Genomic DNA, 18,520 nt, shown 5'->3' with positions numbered 1-18,520 from the left:
TGACTTTATACCCAGAATTTCAACTTTTAAAGTCACAATTTAGACTTTTTATCTCATAATTATTACTTTTAAAGTTTTCTCATAATTATGATTTACCAGAGCATAATTTTTTTCTTTTCTTATGTGGCGGAAATGGGCTTCCATACCATCCAATCCAACCTTGGACATCGGCAATTAGAACAGAAAACAACAGGCTGAAATTTTTAAAATCAATAAATACTTTTTACTATATGGAAGAGTGACACAATGCAGCTCAATTATAAAAAAATATATTATTAGAATGATTGGGCAGAGTTTTACTGCATGATCAATCACAGCCAAGACCTCTAAAAACATTCACATTTGGGAAAGAAGGTTTAAGATCCTGGAGGTCATGTGTATTTCAGTCAGGTGTGTAACTTTAATGTTCTGCTAGTGATTTCTGGCAGTGATAGAGGATGCAGTCAGGTAGAGCAGGCAGAGGAGATCGCAGCCACACGGCCAGAGCTGCACCATTGACTCTGCAGTGCAGCAGACAGGGGGCGCCACTGAGCAGACGACAGGCTACAATTCCCTCAGACCCTGAAAGTATAATATAATAATAATAATATATGAGCAACTTCACTTATTTGAAAATAAAATATTAATTGTAAAACTGATTGGATGAGCCATTATGCACGCCACTATAAATCACTAATCGCTGCAAACTTTTCCCAGGCACCGCACTCCCTCAATACCCCGTGACCGGAAGTAAAGAGAGATTGTTTCGAGGAGGGGAGGACATTTGCGTTTTTGATTAAAGATTATGTGGACACATAAATAAAATTAAAAAAAATCAGCTCACAAATAGCCTAAGTCATTTGTAAAAAAATATAACATATTAAAAAACATTTAAGTTTTTAATTTCTATTTCATTGTGACTTTATACAGCGTAGTTACTTCAGCATACTATGGTACTGCACATCTGGGTGATTCTCACGAAACCATTGAAAAACCACGGCACAAATGATTTTAGCTTTAAAATGTGTAATATAGTAACATTAAAAAGCATCAGAATTAACACAATACTGTGTTCTACCTTGCAAAATGTGTGATTTCAACATAAGAATTTATAATTGTAAATTTTATCTCATTTTCTGCTGAAATTCTCATTACCGCAATGTGTCCGGCTGTGTCTGAACATGCGTTATGTTGTAATTTCATCAAATTAACACAAAAATATTAAGAAAAAAAATAAATGGATGTTTTGCTAGACTACTTCAGATGACAGAAAAAATATTTACTGAATATTCATGTATAATAATAATGAAGAAAAATTAGGAAAATGATGTGTCCATGCCTGATGTTCTCATCCTCCGTAACACTTTTTGAGAACAGTTTAAGCACACATACAGAATTTTAATAAAGTTTGATTTTGAGTGACCAAGCACATGGACCAGTTACTTCAAGATGGCTACCAGGTAAGATCATTTTTTACAGTTAATTTGAAATATTGTCTTGTCAGAATGCTTACACGACATTTTGATTATCATTACCGCAACAGATGCTTATTAAATGTTAATTTAATTAATAGAAGCATAATACTTTGATTTTAAATGCATGTGTAGAATCTCCAAATTATGTTCTTTCAGGTTTGTCATGTCATTTTGAAAATATGTCAGTGTTGATGTTTTCTGACTGTTGCGGTAATGAGATTTTTTAGGACAAATTTTTTAAAGTATGTTACAAAAAGTGTTAAATGATAAGTAAAAGTTTTTAAATTAATGTTCCCATTTACTCCAGACTTTGTTTTTCAATGTCTGGTGGGAAAAAAAGTAAATTTAGGCAATTTTTACATTTTCATGCTTGACATTTTTAAAACCAAGTTTTCGTGAGAATCACCCATCTACACCTGTAAATGACATCAGCATCTATTCGGCTTACCGATGATGTCAACAACATGAAGCTGTAGTGTGTCTGTGATAGCGTTTAAGGTCAATCTGAGCGGGTCATCAGCATCTGTCAGCAGTTTCAGATTTTGCTTGACGTCATGAGACAACGACAGCCACAGTTTGCCATATTCCTCTGTGGTTACAACCAACGGCCTGCATGTGTGACATTGAGAAATAATTAATTCAAGTCATTTTTATACACAATTCTGTGAAAATATAATCTATAAATATGAATATATCTTTAATATTAACTGAGTAATGCCATGTCAAAGACTGAACTCAATGTGATCGTAATGATTAAATGTGAAATGTTTGGTGTACCTGATAAAGTCGACTGTGGACAGGGTCCCGGAGAACAGGAGTGTGTTTGTGTGTCCTTGTGTTTGGTACGAGACGTTGCCGGTAAAGGACACATTTGTTTGAGGGTCGTTCATCACCAAAGCGTAATGACACACAGACACGCTACCGCCTTCCAGAAAGGCCATTACGTTTCCTCTTAAACTTGCCGTCTATGAGAAGAGTTAACACACACATTTTATTTGTGCAATACCATTAAATTGTCATACATCAACATTGCCACCTATTCGATAGATATAAGAGTTACTATAAACATGAGACACAGGTTTACACACCTCTAACTCCTCACAGTTCAGCTGTACAGCAACATTTGCGATTGTAGTGTCCGTGCAGTTGGAAATAAAGATGACAAGCAGCAAAGATTCATCTCTGAACACCCGACAGGAGGAGAGAGACAGGCTGGGGTCAGAGGTCAGGCTGATGACATCAGATCGAGGTAGCCCCTTTACGTCACCAGGTAAGAGTTTGGTTAAATCTGTGGGAAATTTGTTCTGGGTCGTGTTGGGTCGCACTATAACCATATCACTGCCCAATATCTGAGACGTATTTACGGATCTGTTTGTTGCAACATCAGCATCTTTGTTTTGGTTCAGGCCATTGGCTTGGTTGTGATGATGATGATGCTTTGTGACATCACTGTCGGATTTGTGGGTGCGGTTGAAATGGGACATAGTCGTGGCTGGCTCCTCCTCCAGCAGGTTTCCGTAAAGAAAGCCGTCGGCCGTGCTGCGCAAGGAGTGGGAGGAGTCAGAAGACCGCTCGCTGGTGCCCGACGATGATGATGATGAGGCATGTGGCCGTGGCTTTCTTTTAAAGCGAGAAGGCTGGGCTTCGGATTTTCCCAGCTGAGTGGAAAACAACAACATATCAGCTTAGAAAATTAAGTATGCCGTTTTTAGATTAGCATTTCAATGTGGTTAAAATGTGTTTCGGAAAATAATAAAATTGTTTCTTACCAAAGACGTGGAGCTTTGGTCTCCCAAACCTACAAACAAAGAGGAAGCCAGCTGCTGTTTGCCCTGGTTTTGCTGTGAAAGTTCAGGCTGTGGCTCTGATCTCTCTGCTGCCCCCTGTTGTTTGGAGGACTGAACTGCAGTAGCAGGTTCTTCCACCTGTGCTGTCTCACCAGTTGTATCTTTTTGTGAAAGATAACCCTCCTTTCCCCAAACTCTCTTCACCCCCTCGAGAATCAGTGTGCTAGAACTAAAACAAACCAGACCGTTCAAATACAAAAAACTAGGGCTGTTAAAAGATTAATTGCGATTAATCGCATACAAAATAAACGTTTGTTTTTGCACAATATATGTGTGTGCACTGTGTGTAATTATTTTGTATATTACACACACATGTATGTATGCATTTAAGGACCTTTAACATGTATTATGCGAAAACAAACTTTTATTTTGTTTGCGATTAATCGCGATTAATCTTTTGACAGCCCTACAAAAAACTAATACAGGCAACCCAGTACAAGATAATGAAACTCTTCTGATACACTGTATAATGTTAACTAGAAAGTACACTTACTGTACTAAATACTGCTTAAACTAAAAAAGTCTGGAAAACTTTATTTTTTATTAATTGGATAGTTTAAACTCTATCTGATTGGATAACTGACTTTAACCCCTTAAATGCATGGATGTTCACCAATTATTAGTACATATTTGAGTCTTTAGCGACCTGGAATGTATATCTAAAAGCAATCTCTTAACTTCCTTATTAGTGCAAAACTATCTTAATACTTCATTAACAATTGATAAAAATGCATTTTAAGAGTCTGCACTAATGACATTCTGGTCTCTAAAGTCAGCGTCATGTCCAGGTTATTGTTATTAAAGGAATATTCTACTTATAAAATACTATTAAAAAAATCGTATTATTTACTCACCACCATGTCATTCAAGATGTCCATGTCTTTCTTTGCTGTCGAAAAGAAATACATTCTCTCGAGAAAAAACATTTATTTATGTTTTATGACTTTATTAGACCTTAACAGTTTACAGTCTCAATGCAGCTCCAAACGACCCCAAACGATCACAACCGAGGCACAAGGGGGTCCTATCTATTCAATTCAAGTCAATTTTATTTTTATAACGCTTTTCACAATTGTTTAATGGTTTCAAAGCAGTTTACATTAATAGATGCAGGAAAAAACACAGAAAAATCGTAAAACTTTAACGATTTAAACGTTAAAATTGAACTTATGTAAGAGGGTGCTAAGTTATGTCAATTTTAGCAGACTCCCCAGGGGTTGAAAAAAAACCTAGGAGAAACCCCTGTGGAAGAAAAGTCCTAGGAGAGGAAAAAACCTTGGGAGAGAGCCAGACATAGCTGATTCTATAGAGAATATATTATATAATAGGTACAATTTTTAACAGTTTTATCTAGCAAAACGATAGTCATTTTCACAAAAAAAAGTACTTTTAAACCACAACTTTTCATCTTGCACTAGCCGTGTGATGCACCAGCACGACCTCACGTATTATGTAGTTACATCGAAAAGGTAACGCATGAGTCATGACGTATACAAAACTACCGCTTCAGTGTTTACAAGCGTGGAGAAAGAAGACCGTTCCGACGTTGTTGTATGTGGAATGATAACAATACATTTTTGTCAGTTTATTTTTTAAATGGTCCGCAAATGTGCGTTTCACATATGTAACGCATCACCTTTCGACGTGATTACATAATATGTAAGGTTTTGCTGGCGTTTCACACGGCTAGTGCAAGGCAAGAAGTTGTGGTTTAAAAGTACTTCTTTATTTGCCGAAAATGACGCTAGATAACACCCTTATGCCTTGGTTGTGATCGTTTAGAGCCCTTTGAAGCTGCATTGAAGATGCAAATGGTTAAGGTCCACTAACGTCCACTATATGGAGAAAAATCCTGGAATGTTTTCCTCAAAAAACGTAATTTCTTTTCGGCTGCAGAAGATATAAACATCTTGGATGACAGGGGGTGATCACATTTTTTAAACCGTAGTTAGTGTGTAATGTTGCTATAATAGCATAAATAATACCTTTAAAATGATGAAGCTCAAAGTTCACTGCCAGGCGAAATATTTTCTTTAACAGAATTTGCCTTTCAAAGCCTACAGCGAACGGACGGTTTGGATTACAGCCCTCTACTTCCTGCTTTTTAATGACGTCAGTAGAACAGTTTTTTGACTAAACTCCGCCCACAGGAATATTTCAGTCGCCAGCTAAGCTAACGGCAAGCTAAGCTGCTGTCGAATCACAACATACTAAACAAACTACACAATCAGAACTCTGAAAGAGGGACTTCATAGAACAAGTAAGACATCAGACCGTTTTTAGGACAGTGAAAACAGCGCTATAGAAATTGCGTGAAAAATACCGCTTTTTTACACGTAATACATAAACACATGTTATATTGCGCACTGTAAATAAAATCAAAGCTTCAAAAACACAGAAAGAACGGGACCTTAAAAGTGGAGTAATCCTTTAAAGGTGCCGTGTGTAAATTTTTGCGGCATCCAGTGGTGAGGTTTCGAATTGCAAGCAACGGCTCAGTCCACTGCTCACCCCTCGCTTTTGAAACACATAGAAGAAGCTACGGTAAAAAATGTAATAGACGGAGACAACTTAGTAAAAAAAGTTTTCAGTTAAGTGCTTCTGTAGAAACATGACGGCACAAAATGGCGACTTCCACGTAAGGGGACCCTCTGTGTATGTAGATAAAAACGTCTCATTCTAAGGTAATAAAAACATAACGGTTCATTATGAAAGGTCTTTATACACCCCTGATAGTATAGTTTTGTATATTATTTTTATTTCTGTCAAGAGGTCCTTCTAAACATTACACACTGCACCTTTAATGGCTATTGTACCTTTAAAATCTTTAAACAGGCAATAAACCTACATGTGTGATACCCACCCTGCCTTTTGCTCAGCGCTGTTGCCCGACAGTCCTGAACTGAGTGTGGGAGACTGTCTGTCTGTGATGCTACATGATGATAAACTCACAGGAAGATTAAAGCCGTACGGCTCCAGATTCAAAGCTGACCGGAAAACAACACACAGAAACACAATCAGCTCAAATATTCAGTCAAGACTTGATCCTGTAGACTAAAGGTTACACAACACTACTACAGTATAGTGTACTACATGTGTATTGAAGAAAGTTTTAGTGATGTACCTCTCTCCTCACAAAGCTCCTCTTGTCTCTGATGAGGGGGTTTGTATGGTGCAGCACCTGCAGCCAAAGCCTCGGACACAAAGCCATCCAAAAACGACAGAGAGGAGTCCACCTGTTCCATAAGATGCAAAAAATTGGACAAAACAAAGCATATTATTATATTTAAAGGGATAGTTCGGCCAAAAACGATATTAAACCCATGATTTACTCACCCCCAAGCTGTCCGAGTTGCATATGTCCATCGTTTTTCAGACAAACACATTTTCGGATATTTTAGAAAATATTTTAGATATTTCTGTTCATTAAATGTAATGTTGCGGGGTCCAGCAATAGTCCACGACCTTCAAGTCCAAAAAAGTGCGTCCATCCTTCACAAATTAAATCCAAACGGCTCCAGGATGATAAACAAAGGTCTTCTGTGGGTAATCCGTGCGGTGTTGTTGTAGAAATATCCATATTTTCTCTGCTGCTGCTCTGTGCCCCCGCCCTCCGAATTTGTCATACGTCACTAAGAAAAGTGCGTACACTACGCTAATCCTCTCTCCTGAGTCTAAGATGGCGGCGCTACCGGAAGCTAGTTTATAAAGTTAATAACATTTTAAATATGGATATTTCTACAACAACACCGCACGGATTACCCACAGAAGACCTTTGTTTATCATCCTGGAGCCGTTTGGATTTAATTTGTGAAGGATGGACGCACTTTTTTGGACTTGAAGGTCGTGGACTATTGCTGGACCCCGCAACATTACATTTAATGAACAGAAATATCTAAAATATTTTCTAAAATATCCGAAAATGTGTTTGTCTGAAAAACGATGGACATATGCAACTCGGACAGCTTGGGGGTGAGTAAATCATGGGTTTAATATCGTTTTTGGCCGAACTATCCCTTTAAATCAAAGACATTTTGGAGGTCCAAGTTGCTTTTTTAATAATAACCCTAATAATAACAACTTATATGACATTATCTGAACAAATGTTTGTGTTACCTCCACGCTGTCCCAAGGTGCCCCACGAGGAAGAACCCACCCATGGAGTTCAGAGTCCTGGCTGAGGTGACATAGCTCCTGGGCCTGCTGGCGAAGCACTGTGTCCTGAGAAGATGAAAGACTTTCAGCCAGGTCCAGAATCAAGTCCGTCTGGTCTTTAGAGAGCTTGGTCAGAGCGGACAGAACCCAGACGCGCGTCTCACAGGTGACGCTTTTCTGATCCAGCAGTTTCATCAAAAGATGGACGACCTCACGCTGATCCACAGACTCCTGGAGGTGAGAATATTCCCCGAGAACCTGAGCGTGCAAACAGACCGATATCACCAACAGCATTTATTTATTTCACCTCCGCTGTGAGGTTTCTGTGTTTGTAAAAGTGCAGAATGTGCTACACACCCAGCTCATGACCTGCAGAAAATTTTGTGGCAGGTGAGAAGTGTTTTCCTTTAGGACGGACAGATAGGAGTCGACCGCATATAGCCGTAACTGCTCATCTTCCTCTTTACAGTCTGATCCTGACACAAATACAGCAATGCACTCATAAGTTACAGCACATGGTTTCATTATCACTTGCGTGTTTTTGCCGTTTACCCTCTGCCATCAGTCGTAGGAAGTTATTCATGATGTCCTTTTGCGAAAGATCTCCTCCGATAGAAAAAACATCATTCATCGTCTGTATGAACCACGAGTTATCTGGTGCGAATGTACGAGGCAATTATAGGAAAATAAGACTTTTATAATCAAAATATGCAGTTAAAGGTGCAATGTGCGACTTCCAGAAGGATCTCTTGACATTATCAGTGGTGTATAAAGATCTTACATTATGAAGTGTATTGTTTTTATTACCTTAGAATGAGCTACATACACTGTGGAAATCGCTATTTCGCACCATTATGTTTCTACAATAGCCATAAACGGACAAACTGCTCTATAAAGCACATTTTGTCGCTACGTTATCTCAGATGATAACGTTTTTGCCCCTGCTACCGTAGCTTCTCTATGCGTTTCGAAAGGGAGGGGTGAGATGTGGGCTGAGCCTTGGTTGTCACAGCCTTACTGTGCGTTCACACCAGACGCATATGAAGCGAATAAATCACGCTATTCACACGTAGTTGGACACTTACACATTTTGAGTTAAAGGAGGGGTGCATGATCTCTAAAAGCCAATGTTGATATTTAAAATCACCTAAACAAACACGCCCCTACCCCAATATATGCCCACGACTAGAGGTCGACCGATTTATCGGCCGGCCGATTAATTGGCAGATTTTTGGCATATTTTAAAAAATCGGCTTTGGCCGATTTTGCTGCAAAATTAGGCCGATTAATAGGCAGGCGCATCTGCGGGCACCTAAGCGCTGTTGTAGAACTCGTGACGCTGCCTCTTGCTGCAAGCAGATCACTCCCGTCTCGTGTGTGTGCAGCCATGCCTTGTTCACAAACAGCTTTACTAAATGATGGCGGATCGCGCGAATTAAGCAGCCAGTACAACAGCGCGACGGGCTTATGTCTCGCGGTGCACTGTCCGTGCAAAGATTAGGCTCATTTCATGTGATTAATGAGTGATGATGAGTTTTGTTTGCGTGACAGAGAGAGAAGAGCCGCGCGTGCACGCTTTCTGTCTCCCTGCTTTTATTACTCAAAACAAAACTGACCCGATGGCGAAAGGTCGGAAGACCAAATCATATCCACAAAGGAAATGTTTTTCGTGTTGTTACAGTAAGACTTTGTTTACAGTTTTGCGCTGCTCAGCCTGGATTACAACACAGCGCGTCCGATTCGCGAACCGACTCATTTGAACGGATTCGTTCGAATGAACGGTTGAAACAACAGATCTATCCCAACACTAAACTCACAAGACGTCACTGTCAGCACAATCAGTCACTTATAGCGCCTCAGACATGAGAATGTAAATGTGTTTAGAAAGATTTGCCCTAAATAACAGTCTCAACTAAAAACCATAGACATTTACTATATTAACTTTATGATGAATAAATATTTTATCAGGTCTACCAAATAAGGATTTTATCCTACAAAGCAATAAAAGTCATGGTAAAAAACTGATCAAAGATGATGACAGCAGAGTGTCAGGTAATATCTGTGTCTGATAAATGCATGGTGCAGAGGAGGTTGTAAAACTCTTCAGAAAGATATATTTTTAAATACTTTGACTTAAATAGTGACATTTTTGCATTTAAAATATCTGCTAATAATGATGAGAACATTTTGATTATTATGTACATATAGAAAATTGGCCAAACATATCGGCCATCGGCTGCCCTGATTTCTAAAAAATCGGCATCGGCATCGGCCAGAGAAAAAGCATATCGGTCGACCTCTACCCACGACCCTATATATAAAAATTATATATATATATAGAGTTTGGTTCCAAAACGCGATAAACGCCATTTTTGAAAAAGTAGTGGTATTTTTACCGGGGTATTTTATCACGGCTTAGAACGCGTTTCAACCAATCAGAATGAAGAACCAGAACAGCCGTTTTATAAAGCATTTTTAATTACTTACCAGATTGTCCGACCTCCTCACTCTCTTCCAAGAAGGATCCTTTTCATTCCTGTTTCTATAAAAGTATGAAGATGTGTTGTACAGCTCTGAGTGTCCACATACAGCGACGTTGATTTTGTCCTCCATTGTTGTTTCTTATTTCTGCCTCAGCTCACTATGTCGTCATCACGTTATCACTAGAGCAAGCTACTGATTGGTGAACACGGCGCGAATATCCGGCAAAGTTCAAAACGGCCAAATCACTCAATTTGCGCAAATCGCGTCATTTGCGATGCCTCATTTCCACAAATTGCACAGCAGGGTACCTCACTACTTCGTCATCACGTTATTACTAGAGCAAGCTCCTGATTGGTTAACACGGCGCGAATATCCGGCAAAGTTCAAAACGGCCAAATCACTCAATTTGCGCAAAGCGCATCATTTACGATGCCTCATTCACACAAATTGCACCTCAGGATACCTCACTACTTCGTCATCACGTTATTACTAGAGCAAGCTCCTGATTGGTTCACACGGCGCGAATATCCGGCACAGTTCAAAACGCTTGAATCCCTCAATTTGCGCAAATTGCATCATTTACGATGCCTCACTCCTGCAAATTGTGTCGCATGTCTAATGCGTCTTTGGATTGACTCAAGATATAAATCACTCACGCTTAACGCTTCAATGACGTCTGGTGTAAACAAACCATGACCGCTATATGCCGCTAAAAGTCCCAAATTGCACCTTTAAACAGATCTGATGGGATATTGGTGACTATGCCTGACAGTTATTTGACAGACACTACAAAGAGGATGGGATTTAATGTGGAGATGCACACATGCTGGATTAAAACACATATTTCCCACTAGAGTTGCATAACGATTAATCGCGATTAATCTATAGCAGAATAAAAGTTTTTGTTTACATCATATATGTGTGTGTGAATTGTGTATGACAACTTTGTACAGATAAATGCACACACATGCATGTATATTTTTAAGAAATGTTTACATGTGTAAATAAATTTGTATATTTATGTATAATTTATATTATATATATATATAAATATAGATATTTTATATATAAATATATATGTTTTCTTAAAATTATACATACATGTGTGCATATTTATATATACATAATTATCATACACAGTTAACACACATATATGATGTAAACAAAAACTTTTATTTATCTATAGATTAATCGCGATTAATCGTTATGCATCCCTATTTCCCACATCTCTGTATGACTGACACACAGGCCAACGTTACGCCAAAGTTTATTCACAAATTTTAAAGGATATTTTTCAGCTAGCTCTGCAACTTTCCCAACCAGATGGATGATGGTGTGGTCATCATTACAGACACGCAGGAAGTCCAGCATCTTCTCAACGATCACCGTCACATTCTGAGCGTTTGTGATCCTGAACAGCAGCTCCAGGGTCTGAGAGGGACAGAAGAGCGATAAAGAAAGGCACAAGATGCGAATGAGATACAGCTGTGTTCGCAAACTTGCATGGATTATGTTTTGGGCCTAGTCCAGGGCTGTTTTACCTCTCTTTTAATAGTGTAATCTGAGTGATCCAGACACTCTATAATGGTCATCTGGTGTTGGAGGGCCAGTTTGGCATCATGCTGGACGACATACGTCAAAGCTTTTAAACCTGCAAAACATGCAAATCGACTGCCTTTATGAGTATTATAACTGAATAATTCTTACCACAGTTGCTACAACCAGAAGCAGTGGTTTTACCCAGATATTTAAGGTTGATCTTTGGAGAAAGGACAAAATTTCCAATGCACCGGGCTGCTTTTTCTAACAGGTCTGCTTTGGGGCATATGGTGTAGGTGGTCTTCACACACTCGTACAGAATCGCTAAAATAAAAACATTGCATGTTAAAATTCATTGAACATTCAGGTCAATAGAAAAATCCAAATACAGACTCACCGTAAGTGATGTTGTGGTTCATTTCGGCTCTGCGTAGAGACTCGTCTAAAACGTCATACATCAGATCACTGGTGCTGAAGATAAAAAAAATGTAAGCACCATTTAAAGGACAAGTTGACCCAAAACGAAAATTAGCCCATATTATACTCATCCTCAAGCCATGCTAGGTGCATATGACTTTCCTCTTTTAGCCAAACACAGTCTAAATTATATTCAATAACATCCCGGCTCTTTTAAGTTTTATAATGGCACTGGATAGTGCCCCATTTCAAAAAATAATCAACACAGTTATTAAACATCTTCAGAGGCGAAGCAATGGGTTTTAGTTAACTTCAAATTCAAGGACATTTCAAGAACTTTCCAGGTCCAATACCCTCAAATTCAAAGACTAAATGTGGGGACACATTTCAAGTGAGAGCATAGTAACATCGTGTTACCTTTAAAGATACATTGTTACAGTTCCCTTTCAAGGGAACTCGCGCTGCGTCACTGCGGTGACACTTTGGGGACGCCTCCAAGGGTAGGTGCGTCTGAATGTGTTTATCAAATTCAACTAATGTCAAAGACAGGGTGACGCGGGAGCCAGGAAGTAAATCCTTATCTAAAATATTGCCAAAGATGCCGTTACAGGGACGCAAGAAGTATGGCAAGGGAGACGCAGCGTCTCGTTCCCTTCTTAAGGAACAACAGTTACATACGTAACCCGAGATGTTTTTCAGTGTCAAACACAACTATGCAAAAAAGCATTTTGGTATGAATCAACATTCGCATATGGGTGATTCTCACGAAAACTTGGTTTTAAACATGTCAAGCATGAAAATGTAAAAATTGCTTAAATTTACTTTTTTCCCACCAGACATTGAAAAACAAAGTGTGGAGTAAATGGGAACATTAATTTAAAAACTTTTACTTATCATTTAACACTTTTTGTAACATAATTTAAAAAATTAGTCCAAAAAAATTTCATTACCGCAACAGTCAGAAAACATCAACACTGACATATTTTCAAAATGACATGACAAACCTGAAAGAACATAATTTGGAGATTCTGCACATGCATTTAAAATCAAAGTATTATGCTTCTATTAATTAAATTAACATTTAATAAGCATCTGTTGCGGTAATGATAATCAAAATGTCGTGTAAGCATTCTGACAAGACAATATTTCAGCCTCCTCCTCTGGTCCATGTGCTTGGTCCCTCAAAATCAAACTTTATTAAAATTCTGTATGTGTGCTTAAACTGTTCTCAAAAAGTGTTGCGGAGGATGAGAACATCAGGCATGGACACATCATTTTCCAAATTTTTCTTCATTATTATTATACATGAATATTCAGTAAATATTTTTTCTGTCATCTAAAGTAGTCTAGCAAGACATCCATTTATTTTTTTTCTTAATATTTTTGTGTTAATTTGATTAAATTACAACATAACGCATGTTCAAACACAGCCGGACACATTGCGGTAATGAGAATTTCAGCAGAAAATGAGATAAAATTTCCAATTATAAATTCATATGTTGAAATCACACATTGTGCAAGGTAGAACACAGTATTGTGTTAATTCTGATGCTTTTTAATGTTACTATATTACACATTTTAAAGCTAAAATCATTAGTGCCGTGGTGTTTCAATGGTTTCGTGAGAATCACCCATATATAGAAGATATAAGCATTTAAAGTGAACAGTTTAGCGCGTGTGCTTAAAGACTAGAATTTTTAATGATATTATCCTACACTTCACAGGGAATAATATGGATTTTCCTCCAGAAAACTTCTTATATAAAATAAATTCAAGCACTTTCAATGACCTGTATCAATGTTTGTATATTTTTAAAAACTTTCCAGGGACTTGAATTTTTTCCACAGAATCATAACCTTTCAAGGATTTCAAGGACCCGTGGGAATCCTGATTTTTGTTTCAAACATTTAATAACTGTATGGATTTGTTTTTGCACTTTTGGCGCAATCCAATGCCCTTATAAAGCCGAAAAGACCCATAATATTATTTAATGTAACTTCAACTGGGTTTAGCTGATATAAGAAAGTCATATACACCTAGAAAGGCTTGAAGGTGAGTGAAATATGGAAAAAAATTCCCAAAATGCTGAACAGAATAAATCACTTAAACAAGTAAAAAGAATTGCAAAAGTCAATCACGGTACTTGTGAGACTTAGTGGATTTATAAAGTTCGAATCTGTCCATCTGTACCTCTGGTCGTCTCTCCCAAGCAGTGATAAGATTCTTAGCAGCTGGATCTGTAGCCAAGGTGCAGGAACATTATGATAGTTAAAATCCATCGGGAGCTTCCCCCCTACAACCTGCTTCAGGATGGTCACAAAACTGACCGTCAGGTCCTTATAGCCGTCTGGATTCTCCCTGATCACACAAATAGGCACATAAAAGCCAATCAGATCATGTTTGATGTACATAATAAACCACATTACCAATGCAACACTACTTACCCTGATTAGCTGTTGGTAAATGTGTAAAGATGATGTCATGACCCCGGGGTCTTTGTCACACAGCGCCTTCCGGAACTGGCCGTGAATGTGTTGGACTTGATTCGGAGCAATAAGGTAGAACTTATACAACGCCAAGACAGCTTTCCTCCGAATGATTTCCCTTAAACATGAAGTTATTTATTTGGCATTTGGATTTCTTCAAGTATTGTAAAGTATTAATGGAATGAATGTGGCTGGTTTACTTTGGATGCGACAGCTTCTCCTCCACTAAAGGAAGCACAGCAGGTATCATGTCTTTTGGCAATACCTGAGCTACGACAGTCAACGCCATGCACACTTCAATGAGGTTCGTGCTCTGGAGATCCTTTAATATATAAGGAAAAATAATTAAACTAACATATTAATATTAGATCAAAATGTTTAAGGGTGTAATATATAAACAAGCACACCTTTAATACTGTGTTTACAAGCAGCAGCAATAATTCATGGCCCTCACTAAGGAAGAGAGAAACTGCAAGGTAACCTGTAAGTCATAAAATAAACATGGGATATAAAAAAAACATAAAAATAAATGTAGGATATAATCATATACGTTCAGAGATCAGCTTTTTGTCAAACCTCTGTTAAAAATTAATAAACCCCATTCACACAGCACTTTGGTCCCAGAAAATTTCCATAAAATTGGCAGAGAGGCTTCTGTGAGAACACAAACGCGTCCCGTAAATGATCTGGGATCGCTCCCGTTAAGACGACCTAGTAACACTGCCTAACATTCACAGAAAGCATTCTGTGTGAACAAGAGGAAACAATGCCGTAAGGGGCATGCCGTAGTGAGGATGCGCGTGTCATCGCCCCTGTTTGAAGGTTTTTGTGATTGATTTTCATTTATATATTGAGTCTCTCATGTAGGCTATTGATAACAAAAAAATGTAGAGATACATTTTATATGCCAAAGAATTGAAGTTATTTAAAATTTTAACTGGTATATGCTGTCTCTCCTTTTATTTAGTTTTTAAAAAATACATTATTTGTCTATATTTAATTTTTTTATTTATTTTAATTAAATTTCTTTGTGTAATGTAAATCTACGGAGCCCCTAAGGGGACATGGAGCAAAAATTAAATAAAGTTCACTTTCACGTTCGCGCGCGAAAGTTTCGCTTTCACGTGCGCGCGCGAAAGTTTCGCTTTCACGTGCGCGCGCGAAAGTTTCGCTTTCACAGGAGCGCGAAAGTTTCATGTGCGCACGCAAAACTAAACTTTAGATTTTTTTTACTCCAATGTCACCTTTGGGCAGTGCTTCTCAAATAGTGGGGCGGGACCCCCAGGGGGGGCTCGAAGCGACACCAGGGGGGGCGCGCGAGACCCCAGGGAAATACTTTTTCAGGAAGTGATTTTTTTTTGCACCGTCACTGAAAGACATTACACCCTAAACACGCTGATTATTATTTATTGATTATATTAAATTTAATTTTTCAGTATCAAATGGTCAAAAAATATACTGTAAATAAGGATTGATTTTTTTATTTCAGGCAAATTGATGCATTTTAAGTCTTTACTGTTACAGACTAAAAAACAATGTTAATAAAGTTATTCTTTGTTGTAAGTTGATTGATATATGTTAATAAGGATACAATGTTTTGCAGATGTGTAATTTTATAGACCGATTATACTATTTACAGTCGCGGCAGAGAGTTGGGGGGGGCGCGAAATGTTTACTTCTTCTTAGGGGGGGCGTGACAGAGAATAATTGAGAAGTACTGCATTAGGGGCTCGAAATAAATACAATTTCTTAAATATGTTATCTTTTTGGATGTCTTGTTAAAAATGTATGTTGTATGTTATGTTCAATATCTAATAAAAAAAATATGGTGCCATACAAGACCAAGGAAAAAAAATGCATGTGTCATCGCAACAAGAAGTTATTGTTCAGCTCTTTGACACAGGGATTTAATCGCAGATCAACATTCACGACGAGAAATGTCCGCAAACTGGATTGAAGCAGAGATTAGGGAGCTCCTCACAATCAGAGATCATTCACCAGCATGACAGAACAGCGCATCACGCGCTCCTTATGATATTGTCATAAACAAAAATGCATGCTTGTGGTTTCGTGAGAGAGAAATTACGGATAACTTCAGACGCTGTGGAAAAAACCTACCAAGTTCAGGACTTTAAATACGTCATGTGTCTTTACGGGATCTTTATGGCATGTGTGTGAATGCACGCACAGATTCCGGAAAATCATTGGCAGTGTGAATGAACCAAAAATCCCAGACAAATCCCAAAAGCATTTTCTGTGTATTTTACGTCATTTTTGTGGGTTCTAGTGACCAAAAAACTGTTTTTATGTTTTGCATTACATTTTGATTCCTATAAAAGTCTTAGACAAAATTTTAATCTAAACATTTTTTCATATGGACAATCGTAGATAATCTGAATAGACAATCCGAGTAGATGGTCATTTCTTCTTATTATTATTAATTTTGTACACACTAGCTGCGTCTCATTTCGAAGGCTGCGTCTTTCAGAGGTCACATTTATCGGGTCATTCGTCATCAAGGTTCTCGAATTTTAGAAAAACACTATAAAATAAACATAAATTCTTTATGAGACATAATCACTGTAGTTTTATTCTTACTTTAAAATATAGCAATGGCTTCTCTGAAATAAAAACCTTGATGACGTTTGTGGCTGGCAAATGCGACCTTTGGAGGATTCAGCCTTTGAAATGAGACGCAGCTGTTATCGTTGAGGAGCAGAGGTGATCGTACCCACTCTCTTCTCCATGACGCCACCCTGTTGGGCCAGTTTGATGGCATGAATGTAGGTGAATGAGGCGTCGTAACCCAGCATCTCACAATACATGGCTCTCACCATGATCTCCCGCATCTGGTTCTGTAAACACATCACACAAACTGAGGTCAACACGCAGCTCCTGAGAGACATCTAGTACTGATATCTCCATTACTCACCATACTGGTGTTGGGTGATGCCACCTGCTCCTTAATGGCAGACAGCTCCTGTTTAATAAGGTTCTCCTCCTCCTGTCAACACATATCAAGGATAAAATAAATACAGCTTTATAAAAATGCATTTTATTATACATCCATCAAAAAAATGGAAAAACGATAAGTATAAAATAAAAATATAATAATAAAATAAAAATGATATATGTGTGTACATATTGGGTACCTGACCCATCACCTAGCATTATTAGCTTTTAAATTTATTATTTAAGCTTTCTTCAAAATTTATTTTATATTAAAAACGATGTCATTTCAGGAATGTATATTGACTGATCTTGTTTTATTTATAGATTATACTACACATAAATATTACATATCATACATTTACACATTTGAACTTACATGTTTAGATGTCAGTTCAGTGATGCTCTTGACAAGTTGTTTTAATCCGCTGGTGATTTTTGCGGCTCCGGTTTGAGCGTCAAATAAAGCCGGCAGAGCTGTGAGAGTTTTCTTCACAACATCACTCATGACAGATGATCAGACAGGTGAGTAAACTACAGCAAAAGATCAACACTATACTACACTATAAACACACAGAATGAAAACACAGACCATCATGACTAGACTGACTCGCCGCATACAGGAAGAGCCGTGCGCTTCTGCTTTTCAAAATAAAAGTCTCTACCGCGAGTTTTATTTACACTAGTTGTTTTAAACCTGTATACATTTCTTTGTTCTGCTGAATATAAAGGAACATATTTTGAGCAATGTTTGTTACCAAACAGTTTCGGGGCATAGTATTTTAACCTACTATGGAAGTCAAAAGGTGTGTTCGACTTCTCAGGAACCGACAAATGGATGACATCAAAGCACCGCGAGAGCGATTCAAGAAGGAGTCTGCTTTCAAACAGCTCTCGCGAGACTTGACGTCATCGATGCTACCTGTCTGGTAATATCTGTGAAATAGCTCTACAAATTTTCAATTGTATATTTTGCATTATATAAAGAAAACGCATTGATAACTTTCTATTCAATTTTTGCATGGACCCAACTCTTGTTCTGGAATGTCTTTTGTTTCCCTTTTCCCTATTTGTTTAATGTTTGAAGTCCAATGAAAAATTCTGTCATAATTTTCACTTTCATGTTGTTCCAAATCTATGCTAGGTATTTTTTTAAATACAAAAAAATATTTTCCAAACATTTAATGTT

The 18,520-nt window shown here is 37.9% G+C and overlaps 1 protein-coding gene across 2 annotated transcripts; it reads right to left on the bottom strand.

Moving 5' to 3' along the window:
* Positions 1 to 200: 200 nt before the first annotated feature.
* Positions 201 to 17,970, bottom strand: LOC129433100 (AP-4 complex subunit epsilon-1). Of its 2 annotated transcripts, XM_073868925.1 has the most exons (21): positions 17,711 to 17,970; positions 17,315 to 17,386; positions 17,114 to 17,237; positions 14,790 to 14,863; positions 14,583 to 14,704; positions 14,347 to 14,500; positions 14,087 to 14,259; positions 11,877 to 11,950; positions 11,681 to 11,803; positions 11,482 to 11,591; positions 11,232 to 11,371; positions 8,009 to 8,121; positions 7,814 to 7,932; positions 7,418 to 7,714; positions 6,426 to 6,537; positions 6,165 to 6,288; positions 3,224 to 3,470; positions 2,543 to 3,112; positions 2,232 to 2,419; positions 1,903 to 2,063; positions 201 to 561 (listed from the first exon to the last, which is right to left on the bottom strand). In XM_073868925.1, the coding sequence occupies exons 1-21, from the start codon at positions 17,837 to 17,839 to the stop codon at positions 401 to 403; spliced, it is 3,387 nt and encodes a 1,128-aa protein (XP_073725026.1). In that variant the 5' UTR covers positions 17,840 to 17,970; the 3' UTR covers positions 201 to 400. The 2 variants fall into 2 exon arrangements, with proteins under 2 accessions (XP_073725026.1, XP_073725027.1); XM_073868926.1 differs by lacking the exons at positions 17,315 to 17,386; positions 17,711 to 17,970 and having other exon boundaries at positions 17,118 to 17,233.
* Between the last annotated feature and the right edge of the window lie 550 nt (positions 17,971 to 18,520).

This window comes from Misgurnus anguillicaudatus, chromosome 6 (assembly GCF_027580225.2).
Source record: "Misgurnus anguillicaudatus chromosome 6, ASM2758022v2, whole genome shotgun sequence".
Taxonomy (NCBI): domain Eukaryota; kingdom Metazoa; phylum Chordata; class Actinopteri; order Cypriniformes; family Cobitidae; genus Misgurnus; species Misgurnus anguillicaudatus.
This window is presented reverse-complemented; position numbering and strand designations above follow the sequence as displayed.